This window comes from Lynx canadensis, chromosome A1, assembly GCF_007474595.2.
Source record: "Lynx canadensis isolate LIC74 chromosome A1, mLynCan4.pri.v2, whole genome shotgun sequence".
In the NCBI taxonomy this organism is placed as follows: Eukaryota; Metazoa; Chordata; class Mammalia; order Carnivora; family Felidae; genus Lynx; species Lynx canadensis.
In genome coordinates this window covers 73,564,723-73,589,737 of record NC_044303.2, presented here as the reverse complement: position 1 = coordinate 73,589,737, position 25,015 = coordinate 73,564,723, and the positions used below count along the sequence as shown (strand labels likewise).

The 25,015-nt window shown below is 40.1% G+C and overlaps 1 protein-coding gene across 1 annotated transcript in view; it reads left to right on the top strand.

Annotated features, from left to right (window-relative positions):
• CCDC168 (coiled-coil domain containing 168) overlaps window positions 1-22,513 on the top strand; it is a 30,411-nt gene extending 7,898 nt beyond the window's left edge. The window contains exons 3-8 of the mRNA XM_030308974.1: window positions 59-4,437; window positions 5,029-7,563; window positions 7,957-14,910; window positions 14,959-19,191; window positions 19,306-21,677; window positions 22,178-22,513. Coding sequence (XP_030164834.1) covers window positions 59-4,437; window positions 5,029-7,563; window positions 7,957-14,910; window positions 14,959-19,191; window positions 19,306-21,677; window positions 22,178-22,513 — 20,809 coding nt within the window. The remainder of the gene's footprint in view (window positions 1-58; window positions 4,438-5,028; window positions 7,564-7,956; window positions 14,911-14,958; window positions 19,192-19,305; window positions 21,678-22,177) is intronic.
• Window positions 22,514-25,015: the final 2,502 nt, after the last annotated feature.

Here is a 25,015-nt window from a genome sequence, read left to right as displayed (position 1 = left end):
CTTGTTTGAAATATGTCTTAAATGACAACTCATTTACAAACTGTTTTCTTATATTCAGAGTTGATGAGTTTTCAGTAAGAACAATTACTTCATCACTTAAAACTGAAGACAAGGAAGGTAACTTTGAAGATAGAGTTTCACCAACAGATGAAGTAATATGGTCAGGTACTAGTGAAAGTAAATATCAAGTAAGTTACTCTAGTGAAAGTCGTATGCCATCTTCACATGGGACTAGCTCATCTTTGTCACTGTTTCATTCAGAAGTAAAGGAATTTTTTCTTAGCCATAGAGGATATGAAAATGAACATGAAACAGCACAATTTTCATCAAGGAAATTATTTGCAATATTGAAAACCAACAAAAATAAAAATCCAGCATTTTCTTCTGACTTTAACTTTTCAAGATGCTCTAGCATCTCTAGAGAAAGTGAAGGTCTAGATATGGCACCATGTCCTCCTGCCCACTTATTTCTTTCCAGAGACCAAGTCAGACTTCTGGAAGAAACTGTGAGAAATCAAATTCCTTTAAAACCCAAAACTATCTTAGAGAGTAAAACTACTTATCCATACTCAAGACCTCAAGAGTCCTTGATTCAAAATCAACATTCTTTTGGAATGCATATTCCTACCCAAGCACAAGATTCTTTTCCAGTACAAAATGCTACTCAGAATCAAGGTTTTTATGAAGCCAGATTTACTAGTCAAGCCCAGCAATTTGTTAACAACCAAGAATCAGTCAACAGCCAGCCTGATATCATGGCCAGGTATTTTGCTCTGCCTCAGGATTTGATTAGGAAGCCATTTTCCAGCAGCACACAAGACTCCTTCCAGACCCAAGTTCTGGGCAGAAGCCAACATTTGGTTAATGTCCCACATTCTGTTGAGACTCAACATTCAATCAAGGGCTTAGAGTCTGATAATAAACACTTACATGAGACCCAATATTCTTCTGTTTGGTTTCAAGATTCAAACCAGATTAAACATTTAACGCAGGGGCAAAATGCTATTTTTAAGAATGCCAGATTTCTAGTTTTAACTGTAAGTCCAAATTCATTTGCAGAAGGGATGCTCCAAATAAGGAGTGTAAAGCCAGAGGGCCAGAAACAAATTGCTTCTTCAGAATTAAACCAGTATTCTGTATATAGCTCAGTGCCTCTTTCACTTACCTTTGAAAGGCAGAAAAACTGGAGAAAAGCATTACACGGTAAAAGTAAACTTAGTCGCAAAGTTTCATCTCAAAAGTCGAAGAAACCACCAACTCCATGGGTATTTCAAATGACAGTATGCCACACTTCAAAACCTGGCAAGTTAGGATGCAAACATAATGCTAAGAAGAAAGAATTACATCCAAGGAAAGGTGTATCAGATATAGCTTTGCATCTTCTTTACTTTTCCAAGCTTGTTCCTCCTTATAGTAAGAGGTATTCCAGAAAAAAACTAGTAGAAGTCATGCCAGGTGTAACAGGACGTAGACATTCTCTGCTGAAGCAAAACAAGACACTAGATGCAGAGAATGTCAGTTGTGTGGGGTCTGTTGAGAAAAGAGGAACCTCAGGCAATGCTAAAAATGTAAAGCAGCATGGCAGAGAAAATGAAGGACAAAAAAACATCTCAGCAAAACTTCCATCCTGGCTAGAAGAGCCTTTCATGGTCAATACTTTTCCATTAAAAGCACCTTGTTCTTTATTAATAGAAACAAACTGGAAGAATAAACAATCTCTTAAAGACCCAATTACACAAGAAAAAGAAATTGGTATTGCAGAGTTCCATGCCCCCAATAGTAAAAAAACATCTGACCTGCATATTCCAAAGCATGAGTCACCTTTAGAAGAAGCTATATCAGAACGTTGGCAAAAATTTGCTTCCTCTCCTGAAATGGAATCAAACAGAAGAATGAAAACACGGGAAGACCTAAAAAGTAAAGAGAATTCCCATCTTCCACTTTCAAATGGAGAGGAGTTACCAACTAATTCACCAGAAACACAAAGGTGCTTTCCAAACAGAAATATACAGAAGGAAAGAGATTTTCTGGAAATTGTTCTGGAGACTTCAGAGGTCAATTTGCTCATTTCACTAGGAACTAAAGAGCATAAAAGCAGTGAGCAAGTAGCAAGTGTAAAAACTCAAGAGAGTACAGAAGAGACAGTTATGAAGGAAAAGAAACCATTAATCCTTCATGTGACAGAATATGATGACCCAAGTGAAAGTGAGAGACTGCAATGTAACACGAGAAGCCACATAAATATGCAAGATAAAAGAATATTTGCAACGTTTCACAATGCCACTGACACTACCATTTCTGGGCCGCCTGATACGGAAATGCGGAGCAGATTAAAAGCCAAGACAGATACATCGACAACAGGGTTTAGTTATTCAGTGGTAGAGCAAGAGAAATTACCAGATGAAAAGAAAGCATCGGATGCAAAATACATTGAGGAGAGATGTATTAAAAAGCCACAAGAACATGACAGAGAGGAAGAGGAACCAACTTTACAAGAAGCAGTTCCACAGCTGAAGCAAGATTTCAGGGTCAGCCTGCAACTAAAGCAGAAGCCTAAATATGTCAGATTTGAAATTAAACAGAGCAGTTCAGGTAGTAGAAAAAACCCAAATAAAGAGCAAGAGGTACAACCACAAACTCTTTCTACAGAAACAATTGTGGGGACTGGTCCATGCCCCACAATGGATCCATTTCAAGTTCAGGTAAAGCAAATCACGGACAGACCTACAGGTAGAGAGACTGCAGATGCGAAGAATCCTCTTACAGTGCTAGAGAACTCACCAGTGGGTGGTGTTATAACTGATACAACAGAACGTGATGTCCCATTTGGTGGAAGCCCCAGAAAGATACCAGATGATCATATTGCGGAGGAAAAGGAAGACTTAAAACGAGTTTTCCCTGCAGCTGCCCTGGGGTTGTTCATCATCCGCACACTTCCTTTATTATCTTTCAAAAGGCAGAAAATCAGAAGAAAATGGTCAGGAGCAAAAACGGTACTCGGTCCCAAACTTGTCATTATGAAAGTAAAGAAGCCAGCAAATTTACTGATGCCTAATATCAGTAGGAATGGTATACCAAGTCTTAGGAGAAGATTGAGAGGCAATTTTAAAATCATAACTAAACAGATACTGCAAGATAAAATTGTGTCTGATGTGCTTGTGAATGTTACTTACCCCCACATGTCTACTGTGCCTCGTATTAGAACACACAGCAGACTCAATGCGGAGAATCCCGGCCATACCAAGCCAAACCAAGAGGAATCAGAGGATGAAAGGGAAGAAAAGCATTCCAATTTTATTAATAAAGGAAATGACCCTGGAAACACACTAGAAGAAGCTAAATTGCAAGATGAAGTGAGAGGGGACGAAGCAGCTCGACCAGAAGCAGTCCTTCATGGTCCCTGGCACCTCAGATTGAATGCAAATCCCGAGAAGGAGTTCAGAACAGAGGAAGAAATGCCTCAACCAGTTACATCTGGAGAAAGTCTTGTGGAGTCTGTTGACACCCCAATAATGGATCTATTTCATGTTGAGAATATGAAGAAAAGCCTAGCAACACAAGCAGACTTAAAACGCACTGCAGATGCGGAGATACCTCTTCCGACATCAGGAAAATCAGTGATTGGAGACCCTATAAACCAAACAAGAGAAAGTGATGTTTTAGATTATGGAAATGATACAAGGGAAATGGGTTACTTTTTTGCAGACACAAAGGCAGAACTACCAAAAGATTTACCAGCAATGTATTCAGAGACTTTTAATTGCCACATGCCTGTTTTAACTCACTCAAAAGTGAATAAAAACAGAGTACGATTCTCACACACAGAATGTCCAGTGAAGCCCAAGTCTGTACCAACGAATACAGTGAAGCCGTCAGTTTCACAAGTATTTAATAGCACAGGTCATAGAAAGAAATTGGACTCCGAGGCGAAGGCCAAGTTGGAGAAGATCAACCAAGCTAATGGATTGGTATATGACTTTATAAGTAGCCTTTTTTCTCCTATGCATAGCAGATTACAAGGAGAGACAAACAGCTTCTGTCACGCTCAGTTAAAGCAAGGGCAATTAGCAGAGGAAGTGAGACCACGGTATGTTGATTTCTTTGATAAGTGTAGTGCATTCCATGACCAAGAAGAAAAAGTGAAAGACGGAGAGGAAGTGGAGCAGAAAACATTGCTAGAGGCAGCTTCGCAGCATACCCAGCATCTCTGGCCCGATGCATGTCAAGCGAAGGAGACCCACCTTGACGAACAGTACACAGCACTGAGCAGTTTAACACAGGAGCAAGATGCTCAGCACCAAAAATGGTTTGCACAAACTGCCTTGCAGACTAGCCTCCAGATGGCTCCTAGAGAAGGCGAGGAACTCGAGAAACCCAGCCAAACAGAACATGCCATAACAGCCCCTATGGGTGCCGAGAGTCCACCTCCCAAAGCAGAGAACTCATCATTTGATAACATTTTCAACACCATGACAGAGTGTGACTTACCATCTGGTGGAAACCCGAAAAGGGTAGTAGATTCTCACTTTGTGGAAAACAATTCAGAGTTACCAAAAGATTTGCAAGTGACATGCCTGCATTCTTCTGGTTCTGTTGAGCCCTTTGTTTCTAAATCTGAAAGAAAAGAAAACACATTAGAATTAGCAAGGAAGCAAGTAACAGCAAATCACAGATATAGAACTATTAGGGGAAAAAAGCCATCAACTTCACATATGCTTAATGGCACGCAGAGCAAGGGACTGCAGTGCAATTTTAAAACAAAAATGAAAAAGCCACAACAAAATAAAAACACAGCAGATGCATTTCTCAATATCATTCAGTCCCGGGTGCCTATTTTGCCCAACACCAAAATGAGTAGCGGATTAAATGTAGAGACAGATATGCAGAGGGTAACAGGACTTGATTATGTGCAGCTAATGCAAGAGAAATTGCTAAATGGAGGAAAAGTATGTTGCCCGGATCATATCGTGAGTACCTTATCTAACAGTATGAAAGATGGGAAAGAGGAGGAAGGAAAACATGAAGTGTCACCAGCTCCAGAGAATAGCCAAAGCTTCATATTCAATGCGTATCAGAAGGAGAATTTTGACCTTGTCCAATCAGATGAGGAGCTGAAACAACCACAGAGTCGAAATCTTCAGGTACAACCACAAATACATGGTACACAAACTGTTTTAAGTTCTGCTTCATGCCCCATACTGGATCAGCTTCAATTTGGAGAGCTAGAGAGTTACGCTGGGTTTTCACCTCCTAAGTCAGAGGAAGTGAAGAATGATGAGATCATTTTTTCTGCAAGAGAACATGGTGTCCCATCTGACGCAAATCACCAAAAGGAACAGGCTGGTGGTGTTGAAAAGAAAGACACAGTGACTTTTGATTTCTGCCTACCTGCTTTATCTACACCCCAGACAAACTTCAAATATTCAGACAAGAAAACGTCAGTGAATATCAAATATGGACTTTTAAAGGCAAAGAAACTGTCAGTTTCAAACATATTCAATATCAAGGGTGCTGTTAGCCCAAACCATAGAAAAGAATTGGGATGTAACCCTACAACCAAAATGAAAGAGGTGCATCACGGAGAAAAAATGGCAGCCAAAATGTATTCTTTCATGACTATTACCCCTGACATTAATACGTATAACAAGATAGAAAGAGAAAAAGATATGTTAGGAGAAAGAAGTCTCAGGGCTAAACAAGTAAAGCAAGCAACATCACCACTGGAAGGGAATATTACTTCAGATGACACCAAAGAAAACAGTGTTCAAGATGAGGAGGAAGAAACCGGTGACCAGGAGATATTAAAAGTAATTTCACAGCACAGCACACATTTCAAATTCTGTTCAGGCCAGAGGGAGGAGCTTGACCTTCATCAATCAGAAAACCAAGGAAGTGGGAAAATTCTCTTTGTTATAGAACAAGACATCCCACAACAAATGCAGCCTACAGATTCCATGCTGGGAGAGAAGCCAAAGAAAAGCCACCATCCACAAAATGGTGCAATATATATAGCAAGTTCAAAGCTTCCTCCTCTAAAGTCAAAGGACTCACTAATTGGTCAAGTTTTAGTGGATACAGTGAAGGGTGGTGTCCCAAGTGTTGGGAGCCATATGGGGGAACTGTACCATCATGGTAAAGAGGAAAATGCAGAGTTTAAAAAAAATCTAGAAGCAACTGTCCTGGAGTATTCGGAGGTCTCCACGCCTGATCTGTCTGAATCGAAAAGGCAGAGAAAGACATTTACATGTAGAGCCTTAAAAAATCAAATGAGTCCCAAATGTGTAATTATGAAGGCAAGGAAAATGCCAATTTCAACAATATTTAGTATCTCAGGGAATGGTTGTCTAAAAAACTTACCTCCAAAGACCCTGAAATCACAGAACATTGACTTTTTAATTCCTACAAAGTGCTCTGGGGTACTGGAAGATCTTATTGCAGAGAAAAAAGAAGGATTAGCACAAGAATTTCCAGCAACGATTCTGGAGTCTTTGGATTTATCCACACTTGCTTTACCTGCATTGAAAAGAAGGAGAAACCATTTAAAATATACAGAGAAGAGAAAGAAAATGAGTCTCAAATGGGTAACTTTGAAGACAAAAAAGCCACCAATTTCCCAGACACTTCACATCACAAAACGTGGTATTCCAAGCCGTAGAAGGCAATTCAAATGCAACTTCAGTATCATGATGAAACAAGGTAAACCCGTGGCAGACAAAACCCTAAATGCCATCTCCTCTCCCATGCCTGTTTCACTTGACGTGAAAATGCATAACAGAATAAAAGCAGAGTCAGATGTGTTGTGGACAATGAGATTTAGTCACGAACGGCAACAGCAAGAGCTGTCACCAGATGGAGAGAGAGCCAGCGGGGCCTTTTCCAGTGACAAGAGGGGCCGTGCCTCCAGGGGCATGAAGGAGGTCAAAGGCCAACGTGAAGAAGCAGCCCCACGGAGTTCTCAGCACTTCAGTTCCATCACTGGTAAAATGGAGGAGCCTCGCTGTGTGAGATCAGAACTAGAACTGGAGAATTCAGCAAGGAAAAAAATCCCAGAACCACTTAACACAGCTCAGGAGCAGCAGCAACAAACACTTTTCACACAAAGCGCGTTGCATTGTGTTTCCTGCACTATCTTGAATTCACTTCCAGTTGAGAAGCTACCAAAAAGAACGAAAGCACAGAAAGGCTTGCAATATGCAAAGAGCCCAAAGCTTTTATCTCCGGAGCTAGGGAAATCTGTTCGTGAATCTTTAATTATTACAACACAGAGTGACATCCCATCTGAAAGAGGCCCTAGAAAGGAACTTGCTAGATCTACTCCAGAAGGGAAGAGAAGATTGCAAAAGGATTTACAAGGGAGAACCTTGAAGTTTTTGGATTTCTCCACTGCAGCTTCATCTGATTTTAGAGGGTGGAGAAAGACACCACAAATCCCCAAATCTAGAACGGGGAAAGCACAGATGGCATCAATTTTAAAGACGATCCACATTGCTAGGTCTGCAGCTCTTAGCCATGGAAAGGAACAGGACTGCGTCTTGGAAAACATGGCCCCAGAAATATCTCAAGGTATGTCAGATATATTTACGAATACCTACCTTTCACATACACCCGTTTCACCTGCCATCAAAACGCATCAAAAAATAAAAGCAAAGAAAGACCCATTAAGGAATAAAAGCAGTATTTCACAGCTAGAACAACATGAAGGGGAAAAACTGTGTCCATATTCCTCTAATAATGGGAGAAACTCAAGCAGCACATCAGAATCAAGATGGCAAAGTGGGAAAGAAAGAGAGGGTGTTGGAGTTTTATTCGAGACAGGTCTACATTTCCTGTGTAGTACAGGAAGGAGAAAAGATCAAAATATGTTTATTACAGAGCAGGAAGTACAGCGACAGACAGTGGTTTCAGAAAATAAATTGGAGTCTACTTGTCCTCCTCTGATTCCACTTCACATTCAAGAGCTGAGGAAGAACATCCCACCACAAAAAGACATACCACATAGACTCGGTCAAAAGATTCCATGTCCAAAATCAGGGACAGCACTGTTGGACTACTTTTCAACTGATGGAGCAGAGTGTAGTGCCAAATCTGATGCGAGCTCTGCAAGGAAGCTGGATGTTCACATGGCAGTTTCCCTACGACCTGAAGACAAAGGGGAAGGCATAAAAACTCACAAAGTAGTGAAGCACAGAGTTGATCAAAATATTCCGCCTACCAAATCGGGAAACTCAGTGCTTGGAGATCCTGATGATGGAAGCTCTAGGAGGAAAATGAGTGGTCGCATTGCCAGAAAACATAGAGAGTTGCAAAGAGATTTACTAACAACGTCCACAACATCCGTTTTCTCTGACTCTATAAGGCAGGAAAAGGTATTAAAGTTTCCAGGAAGGAAAAATCTCACGGGTCCCAAATGTGTAACCATGAAGGCAAAGAAGCCGCTTTGTTCACAGATGCTTCATATCACTGAGCATGATAATCTCTACTGTAGAAAGGAACAGGACTGCAACTTAAAATCTTCAATAAAAGACAAGCAACAAAATAAAAGTATAGCTAATGCATTTTTGTCTCCCGCACCTGTTTCGGCTGATAACAAAATAGATATCGAAATGCAGAGCACATCAAAAGCAGAGACAGATCAACTAAGAGTAAATCTGCACAGCCATATCCCTGCAAAGCGAAGGAAATCACCATGTGATAGGGAAGCATGGAACCAGGCCAGCTCAACTGATATGCAAAACAGATCAAGCAAGACAATGAAAATGAATGTGCAACATGAAAAGGAAGAGGAAAATATCCAAAGAATGTTATTGGATTCAGTTCCACACTGTGGGCAACACCACCGCTTCAGCGCCGATCAAATGAAAAATCCTGGTTCTTCCCAATCAACATCTGAACTGAATCATTCAGAAGTCAGAAGGACTTGGAATTTGCCTTGGACAGCACAAAAGATGAGACAAGAAGAATGCTTTAGAGAAACCGTTTCGGAGCCTGTTTCTAGACACATGATGACTTTTTTTCAAGTTGAAACAGAGAAAAAAGGTCTTTCTACTCAAGAAGGAATAAAATGTATGGAACGTGTAAAGACTCCATTGCCAAAAGCAAGGAAATCAGAGACCGCTTCAATAAAATGTGGCACTCTATGGGATGGAAATCCTAGGAGACGTTGGGATAGTCCTATCTTGGGGAAGAAGGCATGGAATCAAAATGACTTAGTGAGAACAGTCTTAAAACCTTCAGATTTTTCCAGCCTTGATTCATCTGTACCCAAAAGCCAGAGCTATGCATTGGAGTTTGTAAGCAAGAGAAGTATAGTAAGTTCCAAGCATGTAACTTTGAAGGCAAAGAAACGACCAAGTTCACAATTGCTTAATACCATAAGGTGTATTACAGGAAGCCATAGAAAGAAAAAGGAGTGCACATTTCAGTACAAGATGAAAAGGAGACAGTGGATTGAAAGTGTTGTAGAGGCGTCACTCCCTGCTGTTGAGGGAACTGAGATTCCACCATCCAAGATAGTGACTGATAAACACTCATTCAATACAATAGCAAGGAGCACCATATATAACAGAACACTTCACAAAAATCTGCGTGGTCATACTACAGAAGAAAAGGCAGAGTTAGAGGAAAACTCTGCCACAACTTTCTTGGGGCCTTTAGATTTCTTCACACCTATTTTATCTGACCCTGAAAGCCAGAAAAACACAGTACAGTTATTAGAAGAGAAAATCACCTTGAATATCAACTGTTCAATTATGAAGAAAAAAGAGCTGGCAATTTCACAAATACCTAAGATCAGAAGGCAGTTTACCACAAAATACAGGAATAAACCTGGATCCAATTTAAAAACGAAAATGCAACAGATGAGGCAGGATAAAAATGTGGCTAATACATTTCCAAATACCATTGACTTCACACCGGATACTCCTGACCTTAGAAGGCAGAGCAGATTGAAAACAGGGATTGACAGAGGATCACAGTTCCGTCACACACAGCCAACACATAGAGAGCTGCCAACCGAAGGGCTAGTGATTTCACAACCGCTTCATGCTACCAGTCGTGCTGCTTTAAGCAATAATGAGCGACAGGAAAAGAAGATAGGCACGAAGGGAGAGAAAACTGTATTACGTGTGGACCTCAAATCCGTATATGATTCCATGCCTATTTTTTCACACATAAAAATGGAGCCATCACCTAGTACCTGGGGTATCTCTGAAGAGTCTTCTGAAAAGGGAAATGCCCTAAACAAAGCAAATGCTAGCTCTGCTTATGCCTGCACACCTGTGTATCTTCAAATCGTAAAACATAAAGCTATGGCAAAAACAGCAGATGTGAAAAACAGTATGCATACCAAACGGGTAAAATTGAAAGCAAAGAAGCTACCTGTTTCCCAGCTGTGTCATACTATAGGATGTAGGACCAGAAGAAACAAAAAGGAACAGACATGTAACATGAAGAAGCAGAAGAGGGAGTTCCGGCAAGATAAAACTGTAACAGATTTATTTCTGAGCACTATTTGTGATTCTGGATCTGGTCCATCTCAAATTAAACAGTTTACAGAAGTAAAAAGGGAGAAAGACAGGCCAAGAAAGCCCCTTTACACTCCTCCCCAGCGAAAGCTAGAGAAATCACTAAGCCAAAGAAAAATGTCATCTTCAGAGTCCACTGATATTAAGAATACTATATCAAGAAATATCAAAACACTGAAACAATACATTAGAGCGCAAAAAGAAAATCGCCAAACTCTTTTACTAGACATTCTCCCTCAATGTAGAGATCAGTTAGTGATTGGCCAACAAGTGACGAAGGAGCTTGACCCCGTGAAAATAGGAGTAACGTTGGAAAGAGAGGTATACCCTGGTCTATCTTCCCAGAAGAGGGATATTGATTACCCTAGGTTCGATGCCCCAAGAGTTAGAAAACTTACAGGATGTGAATTCCTTGTTGCACAAAGAGTGAAGGAAGAAGACATAGACATGGTTGAACGTTTGGTTTCAATTCCATCGGGGAGACAAGTATCAGAGAAAACCGATGCTTCATTAAGTTCAAAAGGACAGAATATATTTCTCACAGAGTTGAATGCTTCTCAACAGAAGACTTGCAAGGAGCAAGAATTGCCAAAACAAGGAAGTGTTTCAGTGACAAATCTGGGGTCTGTTGCCTACCCCATTATGGAACCTTCTCGTTTGGAAAACACAGGAAAGGTAGCTGAGGAAGAGATGTACACCAGCAAAAAAAATATTTCACATCTATTGGGAAGAGAAGATATAGAAGAAACTGATATCTTCCAAGGCTCAAAAGGACAGAAGTTTCTTTACACCAATCTGGTGGCCCAGCAAAATATATCTGCAGTGCGGAAAGGAGAGGTGGAGCCAGATGACATTCCTGAAAGTACTGTGGATTCTGTATCTTGCCCAAATAGGGATAATCATTTCCAGATAACACAGGTGGTAAATACAAGGAAGGAAGATGTAAGCATTCCTATAAATTTATATGTAAATCCATGGAGAAAAGAGCAATCACAGGTAACTGATAGTCCATTGAGATTAAATGAAAAGAAAATGATTTTTTCTGAAAAACTGAAGGCGAAGCAACTACATAGGTCTATGCAGAATAAAGAAAATATTCTGGAATCCATTTCTTCACGCATAGTGCATCGACTCCATAATAATAAGCTAAAGAAAAATGTCTCAGCGAAAGGAAGGAGTTCAAAAGTTTTGAGTTCAGTGGTAGATGAAGCATCAAATAAAGCAGATACTCCAGTAGACCAACCTCCATGCTCAGAAGGAGTTGACTTGCACAACAGGAGAAGAAAAGAACCTCAAAAAGAAAGTACATGCAAGGCTCTTCCCACATCTGTTTCTTATTCCTTGACAGATGTCCTTCAGATGAAATTGCCGTGTGTAAAGGAAGTATTAAAGGCTCCAATGTACCACACTTCAAATACAGAAGGAATTGGCTTGCCTGTTGAGGGAAAAGAAGAAAAGCAACCAGAATGTATACACCAGATTTCTCCAAAACCTGCTTCTCACTCTTTGAGGGACATATTTCAGAGCAAGATGCCATGTAAAGAGAAGGCATCAAAAGAAGTAGTTAGCACCATGGATTACATTCCAAGTACAGAACAAATTGGCTCGTTCATTACAAGACAAGACAGCAAAGTGCGGATAGGTAAAGGTAAACCATGTATGAAACTGACAAGCTTGTGTGCTTCCTTACCATCTCTACCACACACTGATGTGAATTCAAGAATAAAAGTAGGGCAAGGTAAGTCTGGAATACTAAAGAGCTGCCTTCTACCTCTAAAGTCCCAGGTATCATCAAGTGTCAGGAAAACACTATTTGCAAAGTCAATTAATAGAGATAGTTTAAGCCGTGTAATAGAATCAAAACATTTGCCACAGGGAAAAAAGGAAGATGGAGAAAATATAGTATATGTGAAAGACATCATGGGCCTCAAATGTGTCACTTTTAAAGGAAAGAAAACATCTTTTAAATATATACTGCATGGAAAAGAGCCACAGTGGAATAACAAAGAACAAGAGGAAATGATGCAAAAAGATAAAAGTGATCTAGACATGGTTCAGAATAAACACCATGCTTCCTTTCCTTCTTCACCACACCTGGAACGGATGCCTGGAATAAAGGAGGTCCTCATGCGAGGAATCGCAGGATTTTGTCTTCCATCACTGACACTCAAGGAATTATCTGATGCAATGGGAGTACGTGAGGAGCCAACTGATGATATTTTAAGCAGTATAAAAAAAGCAAAATATATGCCACGGAGAGATAGAGTAGAAATGGCTTTGGAAGAAATAATGCAACCCAAAAGAATAGCTTTGAAAGTGAAACAGTCTCCAATCACACAGGAATTACAGTTGAACATCAAAGAAAATGAGAAAAACATTCAGGAACATAAAGATAATCAAGTTGGGATTCGGAACACATCTTGTATTTCCGTCTCTTTTCCATCTTACTCAGAAGTGGACATAAGAATAACAGGGGAAGAAACCAGGCTAATAAAAAGAAGGTCCTCTTTTCTACAACCAGAACTCCAGGAGTCATCAGATATAGAAAAAATAGCATACAAAGAGTCTGTTTATGGTGATATCTCAAGCAGCATAAATAAAGCCAAAGAATATATAATGCAGGAAGAAGAGGAGAGAGTAAAAAAGGAAGAAGTCATACCTTTCAGGGAAAAGAAATCACCAATTTCACAGGAAACCCAGCTGGATATTGAAGAGCAAGAGACAAAGGTACAAAAAATTAAAGATGAGCCAAATGTCCTTGTGAGCAATACCAGCCCTTGCATAATTGCTCCTTCTCATTTAAAGTTGGGTACAAGAATTCAAACAGCAGACTCTCTAACTGAAGTTGCAAGATACTGTATTCCAGAACTATCACGCCAGAAATCATCAGATGCAGTGAAAAAAGCAAATAAAGAGTCCATTGATGACCATGCCGCAAGTGATGTACAAGAAGCAAAAGACTATGTGCCACAGAAAGAAGAGGGTGATGTAGAGATATCAGCTGAGAGAGACGTGATGCATCCAAAAGATAAAGATTTAAAAAGAAAGCAAGCACTTTCACAGGACATACCACCGGATCTTAAAGAGCAGGTGAACGTGGATCTGGAAAGTGAAGAGCAGGGGAGAATGGAGGGAGGAGGTAAAGGTGAACGGGAAGTGGTTCTGCCCACACACGGGGCTTCTGAATCTTCTCTAAGTCACCATGAATTGGACACAAGAATAGAAGGAGAGGAAGACAGCCAAGGAATAACAAGACCTGCTGTTTCACAACTACTGTTACAGAAATCATTTGAGGCAGGGAAAACAGCATATACAAAGTCAACTGGGGATGATATCTCAAAGGATCTAAGAGTAGTGCAAGAGTATGAGCCAGAGAAAGGAGAAGATGGAAGAAAAATAGTAAATATGAAATATCTAATGTATCCTAAAGGCACAACTTCCAAGGAAAAGGTATTACTACCCCCACATGTACTCTATACCTCTGGGAGCTGTGGCTCCCAAATTGTAGAAGTACAGACGAACATGAAGGAAAAATTAGGAAACCGACAGGAAAGAAGCAAACTAGATAAGCTTCTGACAAGAACTTCTCTACTTCCATTTAAGTTAAACAAAGGTATAGGAGGCAAGGAAGAGAAAGAAGGAGTAACAAGACCCTCTCTTCCACCCTCATGGCACAAGGAATCATCACATGCCGAGGAATTAAAATATACAGTACCACCTTTGAATGGCATCGCAAGCAGTTCAAAAAGAACAGAATACATGACACAGACAGAAGAGGAGAAAGCAAATACTTTTGAGGAAGACATAATGCACCCCAGGTACATAGCTTTGAGGGCAAAGAAATCACCCCTTTTCCTTATACTCAAAACAAAGAAACTGCAAGTCAACATCAAAGAACAAGGGGAAGTGGGGCAAGAAGATAACGAGGACACTGTTGTGCTTCTGAGCAGAATTCATCCTTTCATCACTTCTTCAACTCATCTTAAGTGGGACACAATAAAAGATGAGGAGGGTGAGCCAGGAATAATAAGAAATGATGTGCCACATCTTGAGCTCCAAGAATCATTGCCTTCAGGGCGAGTGGCACCTACAGAGTCATCTGATAGCCATGTGATAAAAGAAGAACAACACCCACGACAGGAAGAAAGGAACAGAGTACAAACAGAAGCCACAGATGGCTCAATGCGGCCCAGTGGCACAGATTGTAAGGCAAAGATATCACCACCTCCTCCTGTGTTCAGGGTTACTGAGCACAGTGCTTTGAACAACAGAAAGGAACCACAGTGGAGCATGATGGAGAAAGTAGAACAAGAGCAGCAAAGAACAGGTGACCCTGATGTGGCTCGGACAAAAACTCCTCCTTCCACACCTTCCCCACCTCACCACCGTTTGGACACAAGAACCAAAGAAAACAAGGACTCACTTGCAATGATAGGATGCTCTCCTTCACAATTGCTGTGCCCTGAGTCATCAGATGCAGGAAAAACCAGACATGCAGATTCCAATGAGGGCATTGGCTCATTCGATGTAACAATAAAAATTAATCAGCCTATGCCATATACAAAGGTAAAGAACAGAGTAAACATAAAAGATGGGGAAGGTAGAAGATTCCCAAAAATAATCACTTTGAGAGCAGAGATATCCTCACCTCTACATCTATCCAGTAGAAAGAGACTACCTTTGTATATTAAAGAGCAAGGGAAAGAAGTGCAAGAAGGCAAAAGTGAACCAGAAATGGTTCTGAAGGAAGCCTGTGCCTCCTTGCCTTCTCCATCTTGCCTGAAATGGGACGGGCAAATGAATGAAAAGGAAGACACATTAGAAAAAACACACTTCACTTTTCCACCATCAAAGATTCAGGATCCATCCAATTCAGGCAAAGAAGCATATACTAAGTCATTTTATGGTGAGTTAAAAGAGAAGGATAGACTCAAAATAGATATTGAAGACAAAATGGTCCCAAGATGTATGGCTCTGAAGGCAAAGGAAGTACCCCTTTCACATATACTAGATACCAAAAAATTGCAGTGGAAAATGAAAGAGCAAGAGAGAAAGATGCAGAAAAAGAAAAATGACCTCGTTGAAAATCTGGGAAACATCTGTACTTCTTTACTGACCCTACCATATCTTAAATTTGGCAAAACAGAAGGAGAGGGGTACATGATAAGAATTACAAATGTGCCTCTCCCACAACTACAGTCCAAGGAATCACTAGATGCAGTGAAAACAGCATATGCAGAAACAACTGATGGAGAACTTTCAAATGATGTAAAAGAATTAAAAGAACACACGTTACAGAAAGAAGTGAGAGATGGAGAGAAAAACGTGGAGATGAATAGTACAGTGGCTCCCAGTGATAGGCATTTAAAAGAAAAGAGATCACCTATTTTACTTAGATACAATCTAAGTGACCATCCGTGGAAAACTAAAGACCAAGAGGGAATGGCTCAGGAAGGTCAGCGTGAGCCAGGTGGTACAATACCAACTAAGACTTGTACTTGTACTTGTAGATCTTCCCCACTTCACCTTTACAAGAATCCCAGATGTGAGAAAAAGAGAATGGCCATATTAACAAGATCCTCTCTTTCCCCAGTCAACTTCCAGGAATCATCAGATTCTGAAGATGTGGAAAGTGTAGAGCCAACTGCTAGAGATATTTTAATCAGTCCACAAAAAGGAAAAGATCAGATGCCCCAGAACAAGGAGGGGGGTGAAGTAGAAACAGTAAACCTCGTGTTCCCCAAACATCAAGAAAAGAAGATACAAGGAAGTAAAAATGAACCAGGTGTGGTTCTGGCCAACACTTCCTCTCCATCTTCGTCTCTCCCTCTCCTCCAATTGGATAAAGAAATACAGGTAGATGATGAAATGTTAGTAGCTACAAGGTCTGTTGTGCAGAGAGTATCAAATGCCAGAGAAATAGTACATACAGAAGCAATCGGTGGTGATGTCTTGCAAGATAGTCAAAATGCGAAACAATGTATGCCTCAGGAAGAGGAGCAGGACAGAGAAAAAACAAATATGAAAAGTATGGCGCATATCACAGATATAATCTTGAAGTCAAAGAAATCACCTCCTTCACGTATGCTCCATAGAACAGAATTGCATCTAATCATTGGAGGGCAAGAACCAAAGAAACATGAAGGTCAAGGTAAACCACCCTGTACAGTGCTCAGAAAAATTTATGTTTCCAGACATTCAGCTAACCCTACATTAGATAAAGGTACACAAGTAAATGAAAAAATGCTTGGAATTAGAAGACCCTATCTACTTCCATGCGTGCTTTCAGCATTATCAGGTGCAGGGGCAATTCGTGATGTAAGAGAAAGAAAACAACATATGTCACAGAAAGAAAAAAAGTATGAAGTGAAAACAGTTGATATGAGGATTAGGATGCATCACAAAGAGGCCAGGATTTCATCAATTTCCCGTATCTTTAACACAAAGGAATTTGTGTTGAATATTAAAGAACAAAAGGAAAATATGTGCAAAGGTGAAGATGAGCTACCTATAGTTCTGACAAGGACTTTTCTTTCCATCCCATCAGCACCTGCCCTTTATCTAGACTCAGGGAACAAAATAGACAAAGATGTACCAGGAGCTACAGGATCCTCTCCTCTCCAGCAAAATCTCCAGGAATCATCAGATACCCAGAAAACAGCAATTACAGAGGTAGTTGCTGGTGATAGTGAAATCGTTGTGAAGAAAGTCAAACACTCTGTGCCACAAGAAGAGACAGTGCAACAGTGGACATCCAACTTCATGGTCAGTGTACAGCGAAGGAATGAACCTCCACGAGTCAAATCTGAAGGAGACTTGAGTCTGTTAGTTTTAAATTCACAGCATGAGGACATTTATTTAACAGGATTTGGTACCATAAGTGGGAAAAGGCTGGAATATTTCTTTACAGGGCAAGAGGCTCGACCAGAAAAATACAAAACAGAAACTTTTACTACGTTTCTTTCCTACCCCACAAAGGATCCAGCTAAGATGGCCAACCTGAAGAAAGAAACTGAAATAATGGATGATTTAAACCATAAAAGGAGTCCTAAGAGTTTAGTTTCACCACCAAGGAAAATATCCAAGGAAATATATGTCACATTTGGTACCCCTGTACGTGCAAAAGGATTTTCTGTTTCAGAGCAAGATGCCCCCCAACAAAAAACGTTATCCAAGGCATCTCCAGGATCTGGAAATTCATACACATCTGATAAGCCAGAGAAAGAGGTACAAAATCATGATAAAATGAGCAAAATGCCCTCTTCCAAAGCATTAGCCCTACAGACAAAGGGATTGCTTGAGAAAATGAATATCACAGAGTCAGATACTCCCCCAATTATAGAAGAACAAGAGATTGTTGTGAAAAAGCAAGTGGTGTTACAGTCTGAAAGGGGACATAAGACCTGCCTGGATTCCAGCCTTTGTCTTAAACTCCCACTTAAAGATGGAAGGCAGAAGACGCAATTGGAAACAGATGTATGCAAGCAAACTATGGTGTACCCCAGAATACAAATACTACCAGGAACACATGTGGATATTACAGTGTTTGATACCCTCGGAGGGAAAAAAGAGCAGGCATTGCTGGTGCCAGAACAAAAGGAATGCATTCTAGAATCATGTCAGAAGCCTCTTCCCTTCCACTGGACTTTTCCAGCTCAATCTGAAGATCTGGAAGGAAAAAATAAAATGGACACCAGTGCTATTATAAATCTGGAGCAAAAAACATTAGAACTGGAAGAAGGGGAATTAAAAATAGACACAAACATAGCTATCTGTCTGGAAAAGGACAAAACAGAAATGCACAAACACATCATTGTCAGTCTAGAGGAGAACTTAAAAAGGGACACAAATAATGTTGTAAATGGGAACACTCCATCTCCAAAGGCAGAGGAGTCTCAAATTAACACTCAGGTGATCACTCGTATAGGAAACAGCTGCCCAATCAAGCAAAAACATAAAAAGGACCTAGAAGTCCCTGGTGCAAAACAAAATATTCAGCCACGAAAAATGTTTCAAAAACATATTCTGGATTCATTTTATGCCTACATTCCTCTTTCTATCAAGTTTGAAGGCCGGAAAGGCAGATTAACAATAGCAGATTTGAAGAGAGAACTGAGCCCCAAATATTTAACTATGAAAACCCCAAATCACCCAATTTCACAGATTCTTAATAACACAGGACGTGGTATTCCAAGCAATAGAAAGAAATTAGAGTATGACTTCAGCGGACCAAAGAAAACAGTTTTGTGGCGTGAAGATACTTCAGGAATATGTATCAGAAGTCTTTCTATTTCCACGGTGAATTCATCTCAGACTGAAGAAACAGCAGAATCTGAGACAAACCTAGAAAGAGAAAAGATACTCTGTCTTTCTGAATTCCAACAGAAATCACCAAGCACTGGTGACGTTAAGAGGAACAGCTCAAGCATTGTAAAAGAAGGGTGTCCTCCCTTCCCCCCACTGTCAAAATCAGAAACAAACCTCAGCCATGAAGCAAAGGAAAACATTTTGATTTCACAAACAAAAGAAGAAAACGTTGTTCCAGGGCCTGATAGCTCAAGGATCATAAAGGAGCCCTACTTGCTTATGACTGAGAAAGAAGAAAAGGCACCAAAACCCATTCTGACGCCCACAGAGTGTCCACTCATGTCTGATGATCCAAAGGACAGTGTAGAAACCCACATGGAAAGTACCCTAAGCATGAATATTTCCCTCCCAGGAGTAGAAGAAACACAACATGGGGCTGAGCTACTCGATATCATGGGGTGTGCCTCGCCACCAGAGCAGGGGGATCAGAGTGAACCTATCCAGGACACAACGACACCAAAGGTCCAGCAACAAAAAACTTTTCCAGGAAGTGGGCCTGTACCATCCCAAGTTAAAAGTAATGAAATAAAAGTAGTGGCAGAAAGGACAAGTGCTGAAAGTTTACTTCCTCTTTATGAAGCAGTTAAAAATATCTTGGAATCCCAGATAAAAAACATGATTCAGGACAAAATTTGTGAGGATATACTGGAAAAAATAAAAGCTCATAAGCCTGATGCTTGGAAGTCACCATCTTTTGCAGGAAGTTCAGATACAACATCCACAACAAAACCTCCCAAATTGCAGCCAAAACTCATTTTGGAACGTCTTCTTCCCAAAGAAAACAATAAGCTCACTAATCATTTAGAGTCAAAAGCGTTTGAAATAAAACTGAATCTGATACCAGAGATAGCAAAAAAATCTTTCCACAACTTCAACTTTTATCTAAAACAGTCTATTTCAGAACATAACAGTTGGAGGCTATATCCAAGACAAAAAATGTGCTTTTTGTCTCTAGAAGGGATTGATGCTACAGAACCTAATTTAAATCAGAAATACCCCAAGGATTCACCTCCTGTCCGCTGTATGAAGACATTGATTGTCAATGTTTCAAGTGACGGCAAAGAGATCATTGCAAACCGAAAGAGTATTAGAAAGCTAGAAAGTGTAGCATCTTCAGCGACTTCTGCTAATGAGATGCCATTGACTCCTATTCTTCCAAACTACTCAGCAGAAGAAAAAGACAAACTTTTCGTACACTTTTCTATAAAAACATTAGAGATTCAAATGACAGCCTTTCCCAGAATTGTAAGAGAATCCTACACAATGGCCAATGCTCAGAATACAAAGAAACCTTTATCTAAATTTGTTAATTCTGGTACCAAAGTACCAAAACGAAAAAACAAAATTTTGTTACTTTTCGAGGAAAAATCTCTTCATCAAATAGATCTTAATTTGCAATACAAATACCTTCATTTTCTCCTGGGGCTTCCAGTCAAAAGTATGTTCCCTAAACCAAATGCACTTCCCAAACATATCCTGAAGTTAAACACAGTTGCAATTTGTAAAAATAGAGATTACAGGGGAGAAAGCGGTGGTGGTCTTTGCATTGACACAGAACCGTTAGTACAGCACATCTCTTCCAAAAAGCAAAGTCCCCATGAAAACTCATCATTGATGAAAAAATTCCTCAAGCCAACCCATGTGTGCGCTTCTAACGCTGATCAACAGGCCACAGCTCAGAAAGATAGTACAGTTCTTTCAGAGTTAAAGTCTCATGTGACTCCAGAAAAAGATAAACAATGTCATGGGTGGTTTCAAGAAACAAATACGTATAAATATTTTGATCCAAAGACTCAGGAAAGTGCTCCCCATTTAGTTGATTCCCATTCAATTCCGATTTCTGAAGATTCTGCTGACAGTCAGACAAATATTGAGAGTCTAGCCAACTTGGAGGCATGCTCAGCTCTTGAAGTATATGGGAGCAAAGAATGTATGTTCTTAGAAGCAAACCCATATTTAAGTCAGGAATCCCAAAACATTCTGTTTGAATTACAGAAAGGCATTCCTTTGGAAAATCTCTACAAGATGAGAAAAAGCAAAACTAATTTGAAACCATTTTACAGGGAATATTCAGGTTCCCATCATGGTGTCAGAGGCTGTAGAAAACATTCCTCAATTGTGACACCTTCTTATGAATCCCACAAAAGCAGGAAATACGGGTCATCTGACACAACGCCATTTCCTGACTGGTTGTGCTATGGTTCATTAAATACTGTAGACATTCCATCTAGCTCATCTTCTGTTGCGTTCAGTGAAGGGAAGTCTTCATGGTCTGCAGGGCACAGAACCACCTACTCTTTAGCTCCCTTAACAGAATCAAATATCAAATTACATCTTGCAAAAAGCCAAGGCAAACCTTACAGTCATCTTGAAAGCAAAGAAAGAAAGAAGGCAAAGTTGGATTTATTTCGAAAGAACAACCTTCATTGGGACTGTGATTACAGTTATACACAGAATAAAGAGAAATGCACAAGAAAGAAAAAAGTATGTAATTATGAGTCAGAAAGATTGAATCATTATGCAAGCAAACCTAAGTTACCATCAAAGCCTCATCGAGAGGATGTCTACTTCCATTCTGAAAGCAAACAAAACCAGCCGTTTTTTTATGCCTGTATGCCAGCAGATTCGCTGGAGATTATGCCTCAAACCATTCGCTGGACTATTCCCCCAAGAACTTTAAAGAAGACAAACTTCAGAGTTCCTCTGGTGGCAAAGATTTCAAGTTCGTGCAATATATGGACTTCATCCAAAAAGCTCTTGGGGTCTCTCTTGGAGTCCTTCAGTCCGGTTCATCCAAATGGGTATAACCATATCTAGATTCATCTGAAGTGGAAAGCTGGTTGTTATTGTGGTGTTCTGTGAAAAATAAAATCAGATAAAGTCAAACGATCTTTTCATGAAGTGTCTTCTAAACCGATAATGTTTTATTTCTTTGGTAGATTTGCACAACTGTTCTGGACGGATGGGGTGGAAAAGCAGATGACTTTGGGCTTGATCCCACCATGCAGTGGGGTCTCCTTTTAGTTTATGCTGCCTTCCTCATAATCGCACAGGAGAGGACGCTCTCTTCCTATCCCACACCAGTGACTGAGGATGAGTTGAAGGACATGGAGCCTATAAATGAGATTGGGAGAGAATGACCAGAAAGTTGGGACTGCACAGAGGGAGAGAGTTTTTTAAATAGCAGTGAGGGTTCAGTAATGTCAGATGTCACGAAATACAGGAGTAAATGCTGATTTTGCGAAGCCAGATTCCTGTGATGACTTTGTCCTCCTTCTGGACCTCAGCAGCAGCTCATTGACCTACATGTGATCACCATCTGCCATCACGAGGGGGGCGGGCATCAAATCATACTGGGCTCTCGCTCCGGAGCATTGCCACTGTGCAGGAACATCCTCCGGGAGGGGCAGGAAGCGATTCTGCAGCACTACCAGGGGAAGGGAGACTACCTCCCCGTGTACCTGTACTACCTGCCTTCCTACCACTGCCTGCACACACACTTCACCGCCCTGGGCTTCACGTCCCCTGGCTCAGGGGCACAGCAGGCTCACCTGATGGTGGAGGTGACTGAGAACCTGGACTGTAATGCCAACAGCAGACCTTACCTTTGCCCTTGGGGCTGATGACCCCTGCTTGAACTCTTGCAGGAGGTCCAGAAAACCCAGGTCAACCCAGGGGCTGGGGGGGAGAACACTACAGATCGGTGGCATTGGTGGGGGTGGGGCAGCAAGAATTTTAGCAACAAGTGAATATTTTAAAAATGTATTTTGTACCGGCTTATTCCTAGTATGTGAATAAAGTACGGGTCTCATTCAGAAAATAAATTTGGGAGGGGGGGCTCATAAATATTCCATAATGCCAATCATTTTATAATTAAATGACAAGACAGATGATAGTTTTTCATATCACCATTACATTAATGCCAGGAATAGCAATGCCTCCTTTATTATAAATGCTACTTGATCTTTTTAAAACATATATTTACTATACTTGGAATATTTGGGCATGATTAATAGAATAAACAATTAGAAAGCATTCCATTTTTTTTTTACTAAGCAAAGTACATAGTTTTATACAATTTACACACAAGTTTTAATGTTAGCAATAGAAATAATGAAATTATTTCACCTGTTGATATTTAATAATAAAAAGGACTTTAACTCTGAAGACATGCCCTACAACCATACAGTAGATTTTGTCATCAATATGAGAGTCTTGGTATCTGATATGAGTTATGTCCGTGGGGTTTGACAATCAGATGGAATATATCAGTACTTATTATAGAAAATTTTGAGCATGCACACACACACACACACGCAAGAAAACAAAATAGTATGATGTACTTCTAGGTACCCTTCACCTAGCCCTCAAACTTTAACCTGGAGCCAAACCTGCCTTATCTACTTCTCGTCCACTTCTCCGTGAGTATTTTGACACAAATCACAGACATATAATTTTATCTATGAATATTTTCTATATCTCTACAAGGTAACTATTTTGTAACATAACCATCTCATATCTTAAAAGCTAACACTGATGTCTTCATATCAAATATTCAGTCAGAAGATTTTCAATTATTTCATGATGTCATTTCCTAAGTTGGTTTGAATTGAGATATAAAGAAAGTCACACTTTGTGCTTGGTCTTTTAAGTCTTTTTTTTTTTCTTTAAAGCTTATTTATTTATTTTGAGAGAGAGGGAGAGAGAGAGAGAGAGCACACAAGCAGGGGAGGTGAAGAGAGACAGGAAGAGACAGAATCCCAAGCAGGCTCTGTGCAACGCAGGGCTTGATCTCATGAATCGTGAGATCATGACCTGGGGTCGAAATCAAGGGTCAGACGCTTAACCAACTGAGCCTACCCAGGTGATTCTCTTTTATTTTTATTTATTTTTTAATTTAATTTTTTAATTTTTTAAAATTTATGTCCAAATTAGTTAGCATATATGCAACAATGATTTCAGGAGTAGATTCCTTAGTGCCTTAGGTTTTTGCTTGCTTTCTCCTCTAGGATTTTGATGGCTTCCTGTCTTACATTGAGGTCTTTCATCCATTTTGAGTTTATTTTTGTGTATGGTGTAAGAAAGTGGTCCAGGTTCATTCTTCTGCATGTCACTGTCCAGTTTTCCCAACACCACTTGCTGAAGAGACTGTCTTTATTCCATTGGATATTCTTTCCTGCTTTGTCAAAGATTAGTTGGCCATACGTTTGTGGGCCCATTTCTGGGTTCTCTATTCTGTTCCATTGATCTGAGTGTCTGTTCTTGTGCCAGTACCATACTGTCTTGATGATTACAGCTTTGTAATCTGGGAATTGAAGTCTGGGATTGTGATACCTCCTGCTTTGGTTTTCTTTTTCAACATTGCTTTGGCTATTCAGGGTCTTTTCTGGTTCCATACAAATTTAGGATTATTTGTTCTAGCTCTGTGAAGAATACTGGTGTTACTTTGATAGGAATTGCATTGAATATATAGATTGCTTTGGGTAGTATCAACATTTTAACAATATTTGTTCTTCTATCCAGGAGCATGGAATCTTTTTCCATTTTTTTGTGTCTTCTTCAATTTCTTTCCTAAGCTTTCTATAGTTTTCAGTGTATAAATTTTTCACCTCTTTGGTTAGATTTATTCCTAGGTATTTTATGGTTTTTGGTGCAACTGTAAATGGGATCGATTCCTTGATTTCTCTGTCACTTCATTGTTGGTGTATAGGAATGCAACCGATTTCTGTGCATTGATTTTATATCCTGCAACTTTGCTGAATTCATGAATCAGTTCTAGCAGTTTTTTGGTGGAATCTTTAGGGTTTTCCATATAGAGTATCATGTCATCTGCGAAGAGTGAAAGTTTGACCTCCTCCTGGCTGATTTGGATGTCTTTTATTTCTTTGTATTGTCTGATTGCAGAGGTTAAGACTTCCAATACTGTGTTAAATAACAGTGGTGAGAGTAGACATCCCCGTCTTGTTCCTGACCTTAGGGGGAAAGCTCTCAGTTTTTCCCCATTGAGGAGGATATTAGTGTGGGTTGTTCATATACGGCTTTTATGATCTCAAGGTATGCTCCTTCTATCCTTACTTTCTTGAGGGTTTTTATCAAGAAAAGATGCTATATTTTGTCAAATGCTC